This window comes from Heloderma suspectum, chromosome 1 (genome assembly GCF_057233095.1).
Source record: "Heloderma suspectum isolate Gila_16-S chromosome 1, 16-S_ref, whole genome shotgun sequence".
Classification (NCBI taxonomy): Eukaryota; Metazoa; Chordata; class Lepidosauria; order Squamata; family Helodermatidae; genus Heloderma; species Heloderma suspectum.
The window spans coordinates 240,172,707-240,194,845 of record NC_139458.1 but is presented as its reverse complement, the minus strand read 5'-3'; the positions used below and the strand labels follow the sequence as shown (position 1 = coordinate 240,194,845).

At 44.4% G+C, this 22,139-nt stretch overlaps 1 protein-coding gene across 1 annotated transcript in view; it reads right to left on the bottom strand.

The window, feature by feature from the left end:
• Nucleotides 1-17,011, bottom strand: part of SPATS1 (spermatogenesis associated serine rich 1) — a 35,076-nt gene extending 18,065 nt beyond the window's left edge. Inside the window, exons 1-4 of the mRNA XM_084808151.1 lie at nucleotides 17,007-17,011; nucleotides 16,627-16,781; nucleotides 14,310-14,468; nucleotides 3,121-3,247 (exon numbers count right to left, since the gene is read on the bottom strand). Of these exons, the coding sequence (XP_084664277.1) occupies nucleotides 3,121-3,247; nucleotides 14,310-14,468; nucleotides 16,627-16,781; nucleotides 17,007-17,011 (446 nt within the window). The remainder of the gene's footprint in view (nucleotides 1-3,120; nucleotides 3,248-14,309; nucleotides 14,469-16,626; nucleotides 16,782-17,006) is intronic.
• Between the last annotated feature and the right edge of the window lie 5,128 nt (nucleotides 17,012-22,139).

The window sequence follows — 22,139 nt, the reverse complement described above, 5'->3', positions numbered from 1 at the left end:
ACCAAAAACACCCTTCAAATACATAGCAATAAAAATAGATTACATATTTTTCTCAAACTCCAATAATAAGATGACAATTTTACCACACAACATACTGTAATGCTTAGACGTCCAGCCTGAGGTATATTTAAGAGGCCTGTAATGGATCTGACCAGTTTCACCTCTGATAGTTGCCTGGTATAGTTTAGCGTCACTGGAAGAGGCTCTTATTTTGTTCTATGTCTGTGTGCATATTGAACTTAATGAATGCCTGTATGTGTTACTCTGCTTTGCTGTTAGATAGTTGTGTGCTCAGGCATAACCCCTGAATAGGGCTTAAGTGAATCTCTAATGAAAGGAACCTGTTTGTAAATCTACCTGTCTCTGCTAAACACTGACCTGAGAACAGAACCTATCAAGATATGGCAGAACTACTACTTCTCATAGTTTAGAAACTATGGTTCTATTAATACAGCCTAAAATTGCATTAGCTTTTTTTGCAGCCACATCACATTGCTGACTCAAGTTCAGCTTGTGCTTGGCTACAATCCCAAGATCCTTTTCACATCAGCAACTGCCAAGCTAGGTATCTCCAATACTATACGTTTGATATTTATTTGCACTTGCTATTTATTTATTTGTTTATTTGTTTGTTGCAGAGTGTTACATTTGTTTCTGTTGAATTTCAAAACTTTTTAGTTTTTGCCCCGTTTTCCATTCTATCAAGGTTCTATCACATTCTATCACACAAAACTTAATATATAGTGTATATAGTGTATATCCCTTTAAGAATCCCTAGACACACCACGGCTGACAACTCTATTTCCCGATGACAGTCCTGGCATACATCTCTAATCCTTTTTGCGAAATCCACAGGATAGTACTTTCTACTGACAAAACTATCAGTGGCAGAAGGGAAATACCCCCTAGATTCTCATCTCTCCTTCCTGTGATGGGAAGTGATAATCAGCCATCACCTGCCTACATGTTTATACCAAACACTTTCTGCCAACTCCTGATTGGAGGGATTCCCTTTACCCTCTGACTACACAGAATAATAGTAGGGTGGTTTAAATATTTATATCTGTGAAGTGGAGGAGCATGCTTTGATTGTATATGTTTTGGAACCTACCTTTAGTATTGGTACTTGCTATATAGAAGCCACTTTGTTTAATTTCTTGTATATTTTACCTGGCTTGATTCCTCTCTGATTCCCTTTCCCCTATAAGTTTAATAAAAATCTGTCTTAACATGGACTCTGGGTTCATCTGCCTACCATAAGCACCCAAGGAGTAATCTCCCGCTTGTCAGATCACTTGCCTTATTGATCTAAGGCACCTGCAAGGCCAGGCTGAGGTGCCCACCAAGCTATTTTCCCCATGTGCAAGTGAATGGAGAGATTCCTCCATTGACTTGTACAGGGGGGTGGGGGGGTAGAGTCCTTGTTGAGAAATGGCTAGAGGGGGAGTGTGTCCCCCAAGGACCTTTGGGGCAGCAGGGTCCTTGGTTGGAGGTGAGCTTTGCTCCCCCATCCAATTTTCAGCACGGGGGCTTTTGTGCTCCCTATACAAACCTATATAATGATTCCTCATAGGCTCGTATAGGGAGCGGGGGGAAACCCTGCCAAAAAATAGCGGGGGGGGGTGATGTCCACCCCTGACCAAGGACCCTTGGAGCAAGAAGATCCTTGGCGGGGGTGGATACTGCCCTTCCCCCCCCAAGCCAATTTTTGGCAGGGTTTTTTTTTTCTAACCCCAAGCAAATTAATGGAAAAATTGCTCCATTCAGTTGCATGGAAGTGGGGAGAGAGGGAGAGAAAGAAAGAGGAACCAGAGAGAGGGAGAAAGGGGGGCCAGAGAGAAAGAAAGAAGAGCCAGAGAGAGAGAGAGAGAGGGAGAGAAGCCAGAGAAAGGAAGAGCCTCCAGAGAGGTAGAAGGAAGGAAAGGAGGGAAGGAAGGAAAGACCAGAGAGAGAGAAGCCAGAGTGGGTAACGCACACACAGGGTGCACATTCATGTACAGACACAGAAGCTCTCCTAACAGTGGCTGGGTTCATATGACATACCAACCCATGATGGGTTGTCTGAAACAACCCAGTGTGGGTTAGCATGTCATCTGAACCTGGACTGGTTTTATCAGGGTCAGTTGTTTTGCCCAAACAACCCACCCTGATAACCCATAGGGATTATAGTGGTTGTTTTACCCATGATGGGTTGGCGTGTTGTCTGAGCCCAGACATGCCAACCCATTGTGGGTAAGGGGCATCGGACAGCGAGCCACTTGGCAAGAGCAGCAAAACCCCTGCTGCTCTTCCTGAGCGTGACTGTGATTGCGTTCTGCGATCGCAGCCAAGCCGCTTCCAGTGCCCCTTTCCTCTGGGCTGCTACTGAACCACTCTGCTGTCCCTTAGGAGTGTCTAGGAATTTCAGCTGGCAGTGGCCTCCCCTGAAGTTAACAGCCCATCAGTTTCTGGGGATCCCTTCACCCCATTAACTGAAGGGTGATGACAGATTTTAAGAAAGAAGCACTTCATACGCCTACCGTATGAAGTTCATATATGCACTTCTTCACAGTTCATTTGGATTTTATTCTTATCTTCTGAGGTGTTAGCTACGCCTCCCAGTTTTGTGCCTTCTGCAAATCTGTCACCAAATACTGGTCACACCAGTTTTGACTTTTGTAGGGGGATTCTAAAAAGTGTTCTATGCTCTCTTTTTTCCCTTACTGGAATGCAATTTGACTTTCTGCCATGTATTCCAGCTTGTTCCTGCAAAAACATTCAGGGGAAGCCAGAAGGCATGGAAAAAAACCAATCATATTTCATGGCTACTTTTAGCTTGTACCTGTTTATCTGCCTTACTCTCTCTCTCTCTCAAAAACAAACAAACCCACCCCACCCCCTTCAATTCCTTGCATGTAGCATTCCTTGGGGAAGTGGGGAGGTCTGTCCCCTCTGTGATTCCTGGCATGCAGCTACAGCTGTTAATCAGGAGCATGGCAAATGTAACCCCTTCCGAAGTTTTTAAATATAATCTAACACTTTTTGGTTTCATAAAATTAAATTTAAGAATTGTATACCAGCAAAAGAGGTGTTGAAAATTAATTTGAAGAGAGGTGGCAACACCCAAGCATAAGAACTTGCCTCCCAAAATTCACTGGAGACCTTGTTGATCCCATTTTGTGAAAGTCTGTACTTTGCTCTGGAAAAGCATATGGGTGGTCACCAGGTGTCACCAATGGAATGCCATTTCTGGAAGCAACTTCATTCACTATGATTACAAACAAAGATATAACTAAATAAGGAATCTGTACCAAAGCATATTTTCCAAGTTTGAACAGTAAGAAAAAAATGATATGTTTCTACTTAGCAAGCAGTCCTATAAGAATGGTTGGATGCCCATAAACTCCAAAACATTAATTTAAATATATGTTAATATAAACCTAAAACTTAAAATTTTAAGTCTTAAAATTTGGATACAATCATTTGCTGTGCCATATGCATTGACACTTTTTAAATGCTACTATTTTGATGACTGGGTAAGTCTGCTTGTTGAAAGACTCATAGGCTTGGATCTTAAGATAGATAAACTTAAGAAAATTTATGGAAAGTTTTCTATCTCCTGCACTCCCCTTGAAAAGTCTCCCCGGAGGGTTGGGGGTCCCTCCTGAGCATTGGAGAATTAGGCATGGAGGGCTGCCCTGGACAGGGAGAACAACCCTTAATTGGCCTTGGATCTTAAGACAAGTTAGCTTAGGCGCAGTCCTATCGATTGTACCTTCGGTGATTGAAAGCCACTGAACTTGGAGGCAACCAGTCGTCCAATTCAAGGCAGGAGGAGCAGCAGAGGCGATCTTTGCCTCCCCGTCCTCCCACCCTGCAGATTTCGCTAGACCAGCTTTTTTTTAGCTCATCTAGTGACGGCACTTTGGAGGGGGAGGGGAGGAAGCTGGAAGAGGCTCAAGATAACCCATATCCTGGCCTCTCTGGTCTCCTCCCCACCAGAATGTCCCCCTTTCCCCCTCTCTAAGGTTGGGTTTCTGACCTTGGAGAGGCAGCCGGTGTGGTTCTTTTTCCACATCAGCTCTGAGGGGGTGGGGGAGGGGTGCATCCCCAACTCCCCCTTCTGAGGTCGGAGCGCTGGCTCTGACCTCGGAAGGATTTTACAAGCAAGCAATCATATGGTCCCTGGGGCATTCTCCCAGGGACCATAGGACTGCTCTCTTAAGTAAGTTAATAGAAGGGAACTTTCCCATCTCATCCTCCCCACAGCAGCCACTGTGCCCCATCTCACACTGTTCAGGAGGGCCCCCAACCCTCTGGTAAGGCGTTTTAGGGTCAAAGGCCTGAATGTTGGTCCTGAGGCCAAGTGTACGTAGAGCAGTGTGGAAATGACCTCTTGCAATTCTCCATCCTATTTGTGGGCAGATACAATTTCAACCAAATTTCTTCAGGGGGAGGAGAAATTCTCCAACAGTTTCTTACAGGTGGGGCTCACCATTGGCGGGGGTGGTAGCACAGTTTTTCTTTTTTCCTAATGGTTGTGTGTGTGTGGGTGTGTGTGTGTGGGTGGGTGTGTGTGTGCGTGTGTGTGTGGGGGTGTGTGTGGGTGTGGGGGTGTGTGCGTGTGGGTGTGTGGGTGGGTGTGTGTGCTGGCACTGTATGTGGCAACAGCAGCAACTTCATTGGCAGCCTGATCCCCATCTTGCATCCTCCACAATGCCCCGTAGTTAGCAACCTTCGAGAGCATTGTGGTGGTGTGTAGCGGGGGAATCACACCCAAAAAGTTGAGGAACCTACTGGAGTAAGAAAAGAGAAATCTCAAAACATGTCTTCTGTGAAATTTTAGCTCAGCATTAGTTGTCATTCTTTAGGGGTCAGTACCTTCCCCAGGAACTTCCAGCCATTAAATTTCTGAGGATGATTGTCTTCACTGACTAGCTCAGCCCTCCAGGGTTTCAGACAGAAGACTTCCCCAGACCTGCATGGAGATCCAGGGACTGAACCCAGGACCTTCGGAATGCAAAGCACGTGCACTACCACTGCGTTAGAGGCCTCCTCCTCCATGTGCTGTGTTTGGGCAGTGAAGGGTTCCCAGGTAGTGGAGTAGGCTCTGCCCACCCAGACTGGCCATTGGCTCTCCTGACAGAAATGGCTCTTGGGGCTTTTTCTGTTCAGACTAGGAATTTGCCTGGGCCATCCTTCCTGGCTCTTGGCTAGTTCCCTGGTTTAACCCCCCCACACTTGGCTTTGGAGAGGCAAATTCCCCTCAATTTAACTTGGAAAGGGGTCACCAGTTTTGAATAATACTTTTAGAGAACTCAGGGAAAACTTGTCTTTTTTCTGAGATTACAAAACAGACATGTAATTTTGATTTTACTATATTAAGGGCGCAACCCTATTCAGATAGGCATCCGCCTCCGAACTCAGAGGTGACCGCCTATCCCAATCAGGGCAGGAGAAGCATGGAGGGGATCATTCCCTCCGTGCTTCTCCGCCCCTGCATTTTTGGCTAGACAGCGGGAGGGCTGAGCAGGGGAGGAGGCTGCTGTACAACCCATTGGATGTGTTGTACAGGCATTTCTGCCCTCCCCGCCCCGGAATGCCCCTTTTTGGCTGCTCCGCACTCCTCTTGCAAGTATGGAGGATGGGCTGTTCGGCGCTGCCTCCGAGGCAGCACAGAAGTGGGGGAAGTTCAGTTCCTGGAAAACCAGTTATCCTATGGCCGTCTAGCCACTGTCTAGCGGCCATAGGATTGCTCCCTCCGTTGGATTAACTTTTCATCTCTTTTTAGTATAAGTCTGAGACACCAATTGCTACTTACACAAAAATAAACCAACACCTCCAAGAGGGATTTCTACTGCTCCAGATACTAGTTAGCAAACGCAGTGTCACTATCGGCTAACAGTAGGGAGAAAAACTGCAGCTCCACAGCACTTCAACCCTTCCTAACCCACGTAGCCCATAGGCGAACCAAAGGCTTGTAGTTGTATTACAGGCTCTGCTAATTATTTCCCTAGCCCAGTCTTCCCCAACCTGGTGCCCCCCAGTGTTGAACTACAACTCCCATAATCCCACAGCTAGCACAGCATTGCAAAGCTAGTGGGGGATTATGGGAGTTGTAGTCCAACACATTTGAGTGCACAAGGTTGGGGAAGGCTGGGCTAGACTGTAGGAAATTTCCTGTTTAGCTTATAGTGAGATTTTAGGAGGCATGCCCTCCCCCCTCCACTTCCTCTCAGGTGCCTCAGTGTTCAATGCAAGACATTGAAAAGAAAGTCTTCTTTTGCCTCAGATGTCTCACTAAAAAGCTAAAAGGGTGATAATTATCAGGGTGAGGGGAACAGCTAGCAGAGCCTGTAATAAAAGGCTTTGGTTCTTTTTGGATTATGAAGCATCAACGGTAAATGCCCAGATTTTCCAAAATGGTTTGCACTTAGGGCTGTGCCCCACAAAATGTGCCTCCTTTTTGGTGATTTTTCAAGGGCCACGAAAGGGAGCAAATGTATTTGTGCAACAGAAGCACTCCCAACCAGGGATGGGAGAATCAGCAAGCTCATTTCAGCTTGCTCCTATTTTTGTTTTTGACCTAGTTTTTGACTCAATTGAATGGGGGAAAGTATACATTTGTGTGCATATTGTTCAAAAGTGTGCATTGTTTCCCCATTGACTAAAGTGTGAAAATGCATATTTCCCCCCAAATGTGCATTTCAAAGTGCGCATTTTAAAAATATATGCATTTTTAACTACACCCATTTTTTGAACATCATCACAAATTCAGGAATTTGTGAACATTTCTCGAAAAAAGCACCCCTGTTCGCATTCATGTTTGTGATTGAGAATGGGACATGTTCGCATAATTTGGAAATGGAAATGAAATTCTCGTATATCCCTACAGCCAACGAAAAGCACCCTATGGTGCCCCCAACACACTTTCAGATAGTAAACTGCACTGCCTAGCGTTCAGTTAGTGGCAATGGTGCTCCAGAGTGAGCTGTTCACAGCCCCAAACAGCTGCATCAGTTTCTGCATGACTTTATGCTTTAACATTTGCCTTCTTCCTAATACTGATAATGCCGTGACACAGTTAGTTAGATCTGGCTACTTGACAATGTCACTGAGGGCAAATGAAGCTAATTCAGAGCCTTACCCTGAATTACCTTCACTGGGCTTCAGTAACATCACATAAATGGGGTATGTAGCCAAAAGTCCAAAGGTAAGCAACTTAGGTATTATAGGAGAAGCTGAGACTGCTGTGGTGGTGCCTAGCAAATCTCACAATAAAATAATAAAAAGATTGATAGAATATTCAAGGCTTTTCATATCTATACACTAATGTACAAAGTATGGGAAAGACCAAGTTGAGCCTGCACTCCTAGTCATCTTCATGGCAATCACTTGTGACTGAGTAAGATTGTCTTCCAAAGATAGAGTCTATATAGATAACTCTTTAAAGATTCATAGAAGATAGGTCAATCAATACATTAATCTCTAGCAGTGGGTCTGCAGGTGGTTGTAAGGGCCGATTTTGGATCTACACAGCCTCCCACAGTGAGGACATAGGTTTCCAGGTGGAAGGCGGTCATGGTGAGGGTTTGCTTGATGTGCCTTCCGCTGAGCTTGTTTCTCCCTTTCGCTCTGTACTCATGCTTCTTCAAAGTCCATAGCGCCTTTAATATAGGCTGACCTCCAGTTGGAACGCTCATGAGTTAGAGCTTCCCAGTTCTCAATGCTTATGACATTTTTTTAGATTAGCTTTAAGAATATATTTAAATCTCTTTTGCTGTCCACCAATATTCCGTTTTCCATTCATAAGTTGGGAATAGAGTAACTGCTTTGGAAGACGATAATCCGGCATTCGAACAACATGGCTGATCCAGCGAAGCTGATGTTGGAGAATCATTGTTTCAACGCTGGTGGTCTTTGCTTCTTCCAGTACGCTCACATTAGTTCATCTGTCTTCCCAAGTAATTTGCAGAATTTTTCGGAGGCAGCGTTGGTGGAATTTTTTGAGACGTTGGGAGTGGCGTTTATAGATGGTCCATGTTTCACAGGCGTACAGTAAGGTTGGTAGTACAATGGCTTTGTAAACAAGCATTTTGGTCTCCCTGCGAATGTCCTGATCCTCGAACACTCTACGCTTCATTCAGGAGAATGCTACAGTCACAGAGCTCAGGCAATGCTGAATTTCAGCGTCGATGTTGGCTTTTGTGGAGAGATGGCTGCCAAGATAAGAAAAGTGATCGACATTTTCCAGCATCACACCGTTAAGCTGGATTGATGGCGCTATAGAGGGATTGGTTTGTGCTTGCTGGTAAAGCACTTTGGGTTTTTTTGATGTTAAGCAAGAGGCCAAGGTTTTCATATGCTTCTGCGAAGATGTTTAGGATAGTTTGGAGATTTTCCTCTGAATGTGCGCAGATTACGTTATCATCAGCATATTGAAGTTCTATGACAGAGGATGTAATTACCTTACTTTTTGCTTTCAGCCTACTGAGATTAAAAAGTTTTCCATCTGTTTGATATATGATTTCTACACCAGTGGGAAGTTTCCCTTCAACAAGGTATAGAATCATAGCGATGAAGATAGCGAATAAGGTTGGAGCAATGACGCATCCCTGTTTAACGCCTGATCCCACTTTGAATGGATCACTTTGAGAGCCATTGTTATCCAAGATTGTTGCCGTCATGGAGGAGCCGCAAGAAGTTCACAAATTTATTAGGGCATCTGGTTTTCAGAAGGATGGTCCAGAGAGCAGTATGATTTACAGTGTCAAAGGCCTTAGTCAGATCAATAAACTCCATGTACAGGGGTTGGTTTTTCTCCCTGCATTTTTCTTGGAGCTGTCGTGAGGTGAAGATCATATCCACTGTCCCGCTGGAAGGGCGGAAGCCATGTTGGGATTCAGGGAGGATGTCTTCTGAGATAGGTAGAAGGCGGTTTGTGAGGATCCTTGCCAGGATTTTGCCTGCCATAGCTAGAAGGGAGATGCCTCGATAGTTTCCACAATCTGTTCTATCACCCTTTTTAAAGAGAGTGATAATTATGGCATCCCTCAAGTCTGCTGGGATCTCCTCCCTCATCCAGATTTTTTCAATGAGCTTGTGAAGCTGTTGTGTAGCTTCAGGCCCACTTTCTTTAAAGACTTCAACAGGGATCCCATCGGGTCCACTAGCTTTATTATTTTTTATTTGGTTAATGGCTTTACTGACTTCCTCCAAACTAGGGGATACTGCAAGCTCATCTCTGGTTTGTTTTTGTGGGATTTGCGAGAAAACCTCATCAGCCACAATAGAGTTACGGTTAAGGAGGTTGTGGTAACGCTCTTTCCAACGCAGTGCAATAATAGACACTTTGTCCTTTAGAAGTTCGGCACCATCTATTGAGCGTAAGGGGTTTGTACCATGGTTTGTTGGTCCGTAGATGGCCTTTGTGGCATTAAAAAAGCCCCGTGCGTTATGGGCATCTGCAAAATGCTGGATTTCTTGAGCTTTCTTTATCCACCAGGTGTTCTTAAGTTCTCTAGTTCTTCTTTGGACCTCAGCCTTTGCACTGGCGTAGATTTTTTTTCTTAGTGGCACAGTTGACGTCTTTTTGCCATATTTGGCAAATATGTTCCTTTCCTTATCAATAATATGTTCAGTCTCCCTATCATTCTCATCAAATCAGTCCTGATGTTTCTTAGTTTGGTATCCAATAGTTTGTTCACAGGCTGCGATAATGGAAGTCTTCAGTTTATTCCAGTGTTCCTCGACATTGTCAGGGGTTTCCATAGGTAGATGTTCCTTGAGGGTTGTTTGAAAGCAGGCTTGCTTAATAGGGTCTTGAAGGGCTTGGGTGTTCATTTTACACCTTGGTTTTCTTCCTTGGAGCCTATGTCGAGGGACAATCTTAATGGCCATGGTGGAACAAATTAATCGATGGTCTGTCCAGCAGTCATCAGCACTCATCATGGCTCTAGTGAGGAGTACATCGTAGCGATCTTTGGCATGGACAATTACATAATCTAGAAGATGCCAATGCTTTGACCGGGGGTGCTTCCATGATGTTTTAAATTTATTTTTCTGACAAAAAAGTGTGTTGGTAATGACAAGATTATGCTCTGCACATTTAGTCAGAAGTAGAATTCCATTCTGGTTGCTATTGCCAACTCCTTCTTTCCCAGTGGTCCCTGGCCACAAATCAAAATCATGCCCAACTCTTGCATTGAAATCGCCCAGGAGGATGATTTTATCCTCCTTAGGTATCTCTGATAAGATGGTGTCCAGGTGGGAGTAAAATTTTTCTTTGATGTCTTCATCAGCATCTACTGTTGGTACAAATGTACGAAAGTGACTTACCTTTCGCGGATTATGTTGATGGTGGGGGGGAGGCGTTCCGTCCCTCCCCCCGGAATCCTGGCCGGGGGGGGAGGCGCTCCGTTCCTCCCCCCAGAATCCTCGAACGGCTGCCTGTGCTCTGCGGCAGCTCCGCGGAGCAGCCAGCCCGGCCTGGCTCTGCCAGGCCAGAGCCGTCCGCAGCCAGATTTCCGGCTGCGGAGGGCTCTGGGTAAAGAAAAAAGAAAACCGTGTACGCAAATGGCGGCGGCTATGGCCGCCACCATTTGCGTTCCTTCTTTTTGGCTGTCTTAATCTACATAAATATTTACGTAGACTATGATGGCGAAAATCAAGGGGAACACAAATAGCGTAGCGGGTGCTATTTGCGTCCCTTTTTCATTCACCGTTTTAGCCTACGTAAATCTTTACGTAGGCTAAAACGGCGAATCAAAAGGGGACACAAATAGCGCCCGCTACGCTATTTGCGTACGCGTGTTTTTTTTAACCCACCCCCAACCATGATAGGCTACGTAAAGATTTACATAGCCTATCATGTCTTTTTTTTTTCCCCCTCAAGCCTGGAAATGGCAGCAGCGGCAGCCAGTCGGAAGACCGCCCGCCGTCGGAGCCGGAGCCGCCGCCGGAGCCGCCGCCGCCCAGAAGATCCGCCCCAGGTAAGTCTCATCCCGGGGGGGATCTGCGGGGGGCGGGGGGTGGCAGGCCGTTCCGCCACAGATTTCGGGGGGCTGAATGCACTGGCATTCGGCCTCACTGAGATCCATGGCGGAATTCTCTGACATCCCTAACTGTTGGTGCATAGGCACTTAGAATAGTTGCCTGCTGGTTTTTGGCGAGTTTTATTCGGAGGGTTGAGAGTCATTTGTTAATGCCAGTAGGAACTTCTGGCAAGAGCTTCATAAGATCATTTTTAATAGCAAAGTCTACGCCATGTATTTGTCGTTCTTGTTCAGGCAGTCCTTTCCAGAAGAAGGTGTAACTTCCTTTTAATTCCTTCAGTTGTCCCTCTCCTGCTCTTCAAGTTTCTTGGAGTGCTGCTATGTCAATGTTAAAACGTCTCAGCTCCCTTGCAATGATGGCCCTCCTACTACAGGAAGGTAAATATGACTTGATAGGTATAACAGACTTGATGGGATGGCTCCCATGACTGGAATGCAGCAATTAAAGGGTGAACTTCAAAAAGAACAGATTTACAGAAAGGGGGGGGGAGTAGCATTATATGGGAAAAAATGTGTATACCTGCACAGAAATTCAGAGAATGAACATGGTAGCCCTGTGAAAAGCAACTGGGGATAAGTAAATGGAGAAAAAAAATAACAACATAGTGGGCAGTGACTATTACAGACCACCATATCAATGATATGGATACACATTATGCTTACCTGATATTACAGATTTTTCAGGGAAGCAAGAATTAGTAGCCATGAAAGTGGGGTGGCTAGATCTGTGTTAAAAGCACTTGCTTGAAACTTGGGAAAATGTGGACTGGAAGCAGGGGAATCACAAATGTCTGTTGAACACTTCAACCCTGGGGATCAGCCTGCTAAGTGGGTGACATAGCCCCCTTTTCCTGACCTGTCACCCTCCCCCACAACTGTTCAAATCACAATTTGCACAAATGACGGAACGCGGAGGAAAAAATGTGCAAATTGCCACCATTAAAACAAAACGGAATCTGCGTATTACCTCAATTTGCTGCTGAGTGTGTTGGCACCAGCAGGGGAAAATGGAATTAAATCCACAGGGCTGAGTTGGAAAAAATCTATTTGACTTTCACCCCTCAAACGGAATCCTCAGACATCCTTCCTGTGCGGCCTTTTCTTCATGATATACTTCAATGGCAAAACAGCTGAGATGCTTCAGAGCCACATAACATTTTTTCTCATGGGCTAGAGAGGTAGAACACAGTCCTGCTGGAGCCTGGCTTAAGCCTTTCTCTGAAGCCTTGTGGAAGTTACTCCAGGTCAGTGTGCACCCCAAGTTATTTGATTTATTTATTTATTTATTACATTTCTATACTGCCCAATAGCTGAAGCTCTCTGGGTGCTTCACAACATTAAAACCATAAAATACAGCACAATAAAACATAAAATAAAAATTTAAAACTACATTATAAAGCCAAAATAAAAACTACCTGCAGTGTAAATATATAAAATATTTAAAACAGAATAACAGATGATAGTGTACATATTCTATGGCTCCCCAAGGGCATATTGAAGAATTTAACCCTGCATTCTCCAGCAAATAGGAAAAGCATGCAGCCAAACTGGAGAGGAAGCACACTGTATTACTTAGTGTCCGTCGGCAGATACCTTCGCCTTAGCCCAGGCCCTCCTTGCACCAGCAAAGGTTGTGAGTATACCACATGAGGATATTTTGGCTGCATTTCTCCCCAGAATCATCTGAAACAGCACAATGTAATTCCTTCTATAAATGCAATGAGGACCCAACAGAGAGTATTTCATTGTATACAGGCAAGCTGAGATGTTTGGTACAGCATTGCAATGTTCCAAATTTGAAGGAGATGCTGCATGATTGCCTGGATTGTAGCCTATATGATGGGGCTCTACAGAGGTGTCTGCGAAGAGACAAGCTCACATTCCACGAGGCACTAGAGGAAGCTCTGGCTGCTGAAGCAGCACCAGGGGCAGCATGCACTCACGAAGAGTGTTTGGAAAGGACCCTGCCTCACTCAGCAACCCATCTGGTGAACAGTCCTGATCCGTGACTATCAGTTATCCACAGGATTCAGCAAAGCAGTGCTTCTTCATTAACTTGAATGCACAATGGTAGCCAACCAACCCTCACAACAACTCACCTCCAGTATCTTCAGAACTATGTAGGTTTAAGGCTTCAAGGTCATGTGCATTGCATCCTGGGTACTAAAGAAACTTGCTGACATACTTCCCCCCGACCCCCCCGCAACTTCTGACTGGTATGTGATGCTGTCACTGCTATTAGGAAGAAGGCAACTTATAAGAAAAAAATGGTCTGAAGCTGTAACCAATCAGGGAGGTAAAAAGAAGCAACCTAGCACAAGTATTCAGCTTAAGGAGGTCTTTTGGGAAATATTTCAGGCCCTCATTTTTCATGCCAAAAGTGTTTACACCAAAGTATTTTTATATATACACACACACACACACACTTTTTCACAGGGTACAAAGCAATGTATAAAACCAAAACAATCCAAATAAGTGTTAAAGTAATAAACAAATCAACAGTTCAACAACATATATTAAAAGAGTCACAGAAATAGTAAATGCAGTTTAAACAAAACTCTGAGAGACTAAGATAGAATAAAAAGACTTAGTTCTGCTTGTAATTTCAGAGCCTTTGGCCACAATCCTATGGCCACTAGACAGACACTGTGTAGAGGGCCATAGGATAATTTGGTTTCTGGGATCTGAGGGTAGAACCTGGGCTTCAACCTCAGAGCCCAGAAACCACACTCCCCTCCCCCGTCCCTTCACAGCCAGCGTGGTTCTCTCCACACCAGCTGTGTCTCCGCACCCGGAAATGGAGTATAGAGACAGGGAAAAGGGGGTAGTCCAAGGGCAGGGAGGGGAGAAGACTGCGGAAGCTGCGTGACACAGCTTCCTATGTGCCACATAGCCTCCCCCGCCCCTTCCCACTCCAAAGATCCCCGGGTAGACAGGCGAAATTGCCTGTCTAGCCAAAAATGCAGGGTGCCCAGATCATGAAGGTGAGGATCACCTCCGTGCTCCAGCCACCCTGCATTGGATAGCTGTCAGCTTCCAAGTTCAGAGGCTGATGACTATCTCCATAAAATTGCACCCTTAGGGACAAGGGACAAAGCTATAGGTATAGAAAAAAGAAATTATCTCTATCTTTGGAAATTTAAGAATAGATATAACTCAAATGCAGGTGGAAAATCTGCATACGGTTATGTGGGGGGGAAAAAACTCCAAGGTTTGGAGTATCAACAATGCCTTTAAGATGTCACGGTTAAGAATAAAAAGTTTCTGTGGCTTTACCATATTTCCTCTTTCCTATACACATTTCCAGTGTCCTTTCAGATGCTGTGGTTTTGTTTCGGAGGTGGATACCATCAAAGATGCACTTCTTTCCCATGTGATAAGTATGATTACCAGAACTTGGGTAAAATGTCCATTCTACATCTGAGTTCTCAATATCTCAAGAAGAAGAAGAAGAAGAAGAAGAAGAAGAAATTGTTATTATTGTACGAAGGCTGAAAACTTCTCCCACGTTGTCCTTTGAATCAAATAACAGGGTCAATGTTTTTGGAAGCCTCATCTTGAACCAGAGAGAGTGGGCAAATTCCAGTTTGATCAGATTTCTGTCTACACATTTGTTCACAGTACAATAGAAATGTGACATGTGGGAGAGAGCATAGCTCAGTGGCACAGCACATGCTTTGCATGCGGAAGGTCGCTTGTATCTCCTTCTGCAAGATCTTGGAGATGTTCCTCTACCTGAGGCCCTGGAGAGCCACCAGTGGTGAGTCAGATGGTGTGCAAGATGGAGCAAGGGTCAGCTTCATATTTCATGCCTCTCTTCAACCTTGTACCTGAATGTATTTACTTCATTGTCTCTGAAGAGCTCAGAGTGTCATTAGCTTCACAAAATCCCTGTACGGGGAGGTTAGCTTGCAGACGAATACTTGGAAAGATGGGTGTTTATAACTACCTGCAACATCTATTATAACTACCATCAGTACTATTCTGGAGAAGGGTCTTGTTGTTATGGGTTGTGTTTCCAACCAAGAATATAGATTTTTATGAAATCATCAAACATGGATTCCAGTTTTTTATATTTTACCTCAGATACATTTTACCTCAGATCTTTTCGTCTCAGGCAGTAATTACCTCTTGTAATCAATATGTTTATTCTTTCTGAGACTATTCATACCAAATATGACGTTGCATATATGGGATTCCACAGATTTTATTAATAAACTTGGAAATATTAATGGCATACACAAGGGGGATACTGTGGTAACCCTGGATGTAAGGTCTCATCATACAAACATTCCCCAACAAGTAGCTCTGCTAATTATAGAGAAAACTCTTAACTCTTAATCCACCAGATATCCACCTGCTCATTTTATTTTAGATTTGGCTGAAGTAGTCTTATGTGAGAATGACTTCATATTTAATTGTCAGCTGCTTTGGCAAACCAAAGGCATAGCTACAGGTTCCACAACTGTGACATGGACCAGGACCCTGAACCCTCATTCTCAGAGCAATCTGACCCCTTGTCCTTAGAAGACAAGGCTCCAGAGTTAAGAGAGAAGACTCGGCTATGGAAAGGTGTCCTAAGGCTCCCACCTCCCTGGGACCCAGTTCTCCAGAAAGACCTCAGGGGCCAGCTCCCCTGCATCCAGAGGAGGTTGCATTACCATCCTCAGACTCTGAGGACTTGGACCATGAGGGAACTAGCATGGCACAGCCACTCCCATGTTGTTGCAGCCTCAGATTGCTAAAACAGGCCAGGCCCCTTTAAGAGACAAAGCCTCGGTAAGTATGGGGGAGGGGCAAAGCAACCTAAATCCAATACTGCTCCTGTTTAAACCTCAGTCTTGCTCTGATCCTTATTGAAGCAACATACCGACAACCCTGTGTGGCTTCCAGCCTCACTTTGTGCTTTCAGTGATGCTGACCTCTTTTTGCCTTGCTTCCCTGAGTAATCTGACCACTGCTAAAAATCAAACCATAAAAGAAACCTACAACCACAGAGCATCTTCTGAACCCAGGGTCTAAAATGGTACAGATTGCCCCTGAAGTTGCTAACCTGTGCATGGCTGATTTTGAGATATGCTATCTGCTACTAATCTTTTTTCAATCACTACGTTATGTGGTAGCGTTACAAATATATCTTTGTGTAATAAAGATACTGATGGAATTTGTGTACTGCATTTACATAGAAGATCATAACCTTTTATTTGCATCACACTATGATTATTCTACTATAAATTATTCAGATATTCCATTGGCTTTTAATTCAGGGCTGAGTCTGCTTCTCTTTCAATGATAATGCTGCTATTAATCTGGTTCATCTGGTGTTGGCTTTGTTTTAATGTTCTTTTCTTTTTGTACACCACCTTGAGGGCTCTATTTATGGGTTATACATAAATATAAATAAGTTTAGGATGCTTTTCATTGTTTTAATGCTTTATTGCTTTATAAATATTTTAAAATAAATAACATAAAAATAATGATTGTGGCATTTGTAATATCATCACCAGTTCCTCTATCTTTCTAATTCGCTCCTCTTTTTCAATATATCATAAGGGTCTGTAGATCATATTTGTTATTAATAGAGCCATCATACCTGGGGTGGGGCAGGTGAGGGGTGGCGATCTGTAAGAGAGCCACTGCCGCATCCAGAGCCCTGCCAGTTTGATGTGGTAGGGGTGGGGGCTCCTCCTCCATCCATCCCCTGGTGTTTTTCTTTTCTGCTTTCCTGGGCTCATGTAGTTCAGGAGCCTGTTTAGGGGAGGGGGGGTCAGAGGAAAGAGGGAGCTTAGGATCCTGTGGATCCTTGGCCTCCCTGACAAATACCCAGAATGCCTCATTCAGCCCCCCACTCCCAGAACACTAAACTGTGACAGTGGTGGAGTTTTCCACTGCTGCATCAGGCCACCAGAGGCAGACATGCCACCCTGCTAGTAGGCCTCCCTCTCTGCTGGTGGAGAGATGCTTCCACATTACCCCATGATCCCCCAGCCAGGGAGCAGAGGATTACTGTCTTGGGGTGCAATCCTATGAGTTAGGAATGAATCTGAGCTTGTGGAGATGTCTGGCAGCTCAGATTAAGAATGGGGACAGCCAGAACAGGGGGAGGCATCCTCCCTAGCAAGCTCACCTTTCCCTTTATGAAGAAGTTCCAAGACCATTTTCAGAAGTGATACTTGATCATTGTTTGCATTTCTGGTGTTTGTAATTTGAATTAAACGCAAATGTATATTTGGTTTTTAAATGGCTCTTTGTATATTATATTGGCATCATTGACAAATTATGCATTTCAGAATAAAAAAAAAAAACATTCTTAGCATTACTTGGGTAAAAGGCCTTGAGAGAAAACCCAGGAAAAAAATCAAAATATCTGAAGTAATGCCCCTTATTAGACCAATTCCCTTTGCCAGCAGAGCAGTCCAGTTTCAATCACTGGAGACCTGCTATCTTTTACTGGATAGCAACTTTATAAAATTTTAAAGCTTGCCAGTAAGATTCCAAACAACAAATGCAACCCAGTTTTTATACACACCAGGGAGGAGAAGGAAAAACAATCATTTACACAGGAATGAATGAAGTAAAGTAGAGACAACCTGTGATGGCACAAGAGATTCCTATAGCGAAGTATCCAAAGAGCTACTGTTCAGCCATTGTTCAGTATAATAAACAAGTGCAGAATGAGTCTGTTCAGGATTCCAGCCAGCTAGCCATGACTTCTTTCAGGACACTCCATTTACCTACACACACAAGGGGGGGGGGGCGTTGTCATCCCTCTTCCCAACAGACACGCAGCATTCTGTGGTTACTGAATATGCTCAGTCCGCATTGGGCTGTTTTTACTGGGAGTTGCACCCTGAGGTTTACAGAAATCCAGGGAAAACCCTTCAGGCTCCTGCAAGCATTGCTGATATCTCCTCCCTCTTGTTTCTCAGTAGTGCTGATTTGGCTACATAGCTGTTATAACTGTGCACTTGAGTTTGCTATTAGTATGTATGATATGGAGTAATATCAAACTCAGAGGTATGTATAATAAAGCAACATTTGCTCTATACAGGAAATAACCTACCAATATTTTATTCTGAATATATATGCAACTTTGCTCACATGGGGAGGGCTTCTGTAGTCTGGATTTAACCAATTGGTCAGTTTATTTTACAAAATTTGTTTCAGGTGAAGGAGTACTACAATGGTGAGGAGAAGCTGATGAAGAGGAATTTGATTTCAAGGAAGGGTCATGCCTGACACAGACAAAATGGAGGCAAAAAATAACCTACTTAATTATCAGAATGAACTAATACTGACTCAATATTTATGGGCCTGACACAAACTCAGAAGGATCAGTCTCTGTGGAGGGCTTACTCAGTGCCTCTAGATTTTCTTGACTGCCATTATGCTGGAAAGCAGTGAATGTTGCATCTTGTTCCTGAAGCCCACTACATTTTCTTGTGCTGTTGCTTAGCTCTGGAGGGCAAGGAGTAATACATGGCTAATTTTATTTGAAGCCAGCTGAAGATGGCAAGAGATATGGCCAATGAATAAAAACCACATCTGCATAGCAATATCCCGTTATCTCTTGCAGCATCCCTTTGTGAAAACATACATTGCCACACCTCTTTTACCCTGGATCGATTGCCCAGTTGCAGTTTTACTTCAAATTAAAAGGCTTCATATTTCCTTTATATGGGCGCTACTGCCTATAGGGGAAAGTATCTAGTTCTATTTACACACCTCCACACAGCCCATGTGTGTGGGCTGTCAAGATGAAATCAGGCTTGATGAACGTAGCTGGGAATTGGACCTGCCTTGGTTGCCCTGGTGGATGTACCGTACAAGGAGAAGGAGTGCAACCCTGTTCATTTCCCAGGACCTCACAGGGGCTTTCGATGTCATTAACTATGGTATCTTCCCAGGCCACACTGGCCAGGTTGGAAGGCACCACTTTACAGTGGTTTCAGTCCTACTTACAGAATAGGTCTCAGAAGCTGGAGTTGGAAGACTGCTGGCCCACTCCAAAGCCTTGTCTCCCATGCTGTTTAACATCTCCATGAAACACTGGGTGAGGTCATCTGGAGATGTGGGCTATGGAGATGACAGCCAGTTCTCTGTCTCATTCCTATTGTCCGATCCTGGGAAGTCATTGGAAATTGTGAACTGCTAGCAGTTTGGGAGCAGATGATGGCGAATAAACTGAAGCTTAAGGACAGAAGTGCTGTTGGTTGGGAGATTTTATTATCCAGGAGTAGGTGTGTAGCCTGTTTAGGATAGGACTGGACTCCCTCTGAAACAACAGGTCCACAACTTGAAGGTACTCCTAGATCCAACCTATTCCTGGATGCTCAGGCAGTGGTGGTGGTCATCAGCAAAGCACCCTTTACCAGCTTTGTCTCATGTGGCTGTCACAAGACATGCCTCCTCCGCTGTGGATGGGTGGGGGATGTCTCTTTCTCCTATTTTAATCCCAAATGAAATAAATGCAGCAACAATACATTTTATTAACCCTTGTTACAACACAGGATCATCCATGTCAGTAGCTGCAGGATCAGTCTAACTTCTTGGCGATTATAGTAAGTAGCTGCAGGGTAAGGTGCAAAGCCTCAGGAGCAATTCTGTTATGTGGCTGCAGGACCAGGATGAGAGTTCACAGTGTCGTAAATAGCTGCTGGATTAGGGTGAATGCACACAGAGCAATCCCCTTCATGGGTCACTGCCTTGTTGTGGCGAAGGGGCTTGTGTAACTCAGTGAAGCCATAAGCTATGCTGTGCAGGTCCACCCAAGACGGACAGGTCATGGCAGAGAGTTCTGACAAAATGTGGTCCACTGGAGAAGGAAATGGCAACCCACTCCAGTATTCTTGCCAAGAAAACCCCATGGAACGTAACACAAGGCTAAAAGAGATGACACCGGAAGATGAGCCCCTCAGGTCGGAAGGAGTCCAATATACTACTGGGGAAGAGCAGAGGGTATTTCCAAGTAGCGCCAGAAAGAGTGAAGCAGCTGGGCCAAAGCCGAAAGGACACTCAGCTGTGGATGTGTCTGGTGGTGAAAAGAAAATCCGATGCTGTAAAGAACAATATTGTTTAGGAACCTGGAATGTCAGATCAATGAATCAAGGTAAGTTGGAGGTGGTCAAACATGAGATGGCAAGATTGAACATCGACATCTTGGGAATCAGCGAACTAAAATGGACAGGCATGGGCGAATTTAATTCAGGTGACCATCATATCTACTATTGTGGGCAAGAATCCCTTAGAAGAAATGGAGTAGCACTCATAGTCAGCAAAAGGGTGGGAAAAGCAGTACTGGAGTACGATCTTAAAAACGATAGAATGATCTCAGTACGAATCCAAGGCAAACCATTCAACATCACAGTAATTCAAGTCTATGCCCCAACCACTGAGGCCGAAGAAGCTGAGGTTGATCGGTTCTATGAAGACCTACAACACCTTCTAGAACTAACACCAAAAAAAGATGTCCTCTTCATCATAGGGGATTGGAATGCTAAAGTAGGAAGTCAAGAAATCACCGGGATAACAGGCAGGCATGGCCTTGGTGTACAAAATGAAGCAGGACAAAGGCTAATAGAGTTTTGCTAAGAGAACACGCTGATCATAGCAAACACTCTTTTCCAACAGCACAAGAGACGACTCTACACATGGACATCACCAGATGGTCAATATCGAAATCAGATTGATTATGTCCTTTGCAGCCAAAGATGGAGAAGCTCCATACAGTCAGTAAAAACAAGACCTGGAGCTGACTGTAGCTCAGATCATGAGCTTCTTGTTGCAAAATTTCGTCTTAAATTGAAGAATGTCGGGAAAACCACTAAACCATTCAGGTATGACCTAAATCATATCCCTTATGAATACACAGTGGAGGTGAGGAATAGATTTCAGGGATTAGACCTGATAGACAGAGTGCCTGAGGAACTATGGACAGAGGTCCGTAACATTGTTCAGGAGGCAGCAACGAAATCCATCTCAAAGAAAAAGAAATGCAAGAAAGCCAAGTGGCTGTCTGATGAGGCTTTACAAGTAGCTGAGGAAAGAAGGGAAGCAAAAAGCAAGGGAGCAAGGGGAAGATATATCCAACTGAATGCAGAGTTCCAGAGAATAGCAAGGAGAGACAAGAAGGCCTTCTTAAATGAACAACGCAAAGAAATCGAGGAAAACAACAGAATGGGAAAGACTAGAGATCTCTTCAAGAAAATCAGAGATCTCAAGGGAACGTTTTGGGCAAAGACTGGCATGATAAAGGACAAAGAAGGCAGGGACCTAACAGAAGCAGATGAGATTAAGAAGAGGTGGAAAGAATACACAGAAGAACTATACAGGAAAGATCTGAATGTCCCTGATAGCCATGATAGTGCGGTCACTGAACTTGAGCCGGACATCCTAGAGAGTGAAGTCAAGTGGGCCTTAGGAAGCATTACTAACAACAAAGCTAGTGGAGATGACAGTATTCCAGCTGAGCTATTTAAAATCCTAAAAGATGCTGCTGCTCAAGTGCTGCGTTCAATATGCCAACAAATCTGGAACACTCAACAGTGGCTGCAAGACTGGAAAAGGTCAGTTTACATTCCAATTCCAAAGAAGGGCAACGCCAAAGAGTGTTCAAACTACCGCACAATTGCGCTCATTTCACATGCCAGCAAGGTTATGCTCAAAATCCTACAAGCTAGGCTTCAGCAGTATGCGAACCGAGAACTACCGGAAGTACAAGCTGGGTTTCGAAGAGGCAGAGGAACTAGAGATCAAATCGCCAACATTCGCTGCATCATGGAGAAAGCAAGAGAATTCCAGAAAAACATCTATTTCTGCTTCATTGACTACGCTAAAGCCTTTGATTGTGTGGATCACAACAAACTCTGGCAAATTCTGAAAGAGATGGGAGTACCAGACCACCTTACCTGTCTCCTGAGAAACCTGTACGAGGGTCAAGAAGCAACAGTAAGAACCAGACATGGAACAACCGAGTGGTTCAAAATTGGGAAAGGAGTACGACAAGGCTGCATATTGTCACCCTGCTTATTTAACTTATATGCAGAGTACATCATGAGAAATGCCGGGTTGGATGAATCAGAGGTCGGAATTAAGATTGCTGGGAGA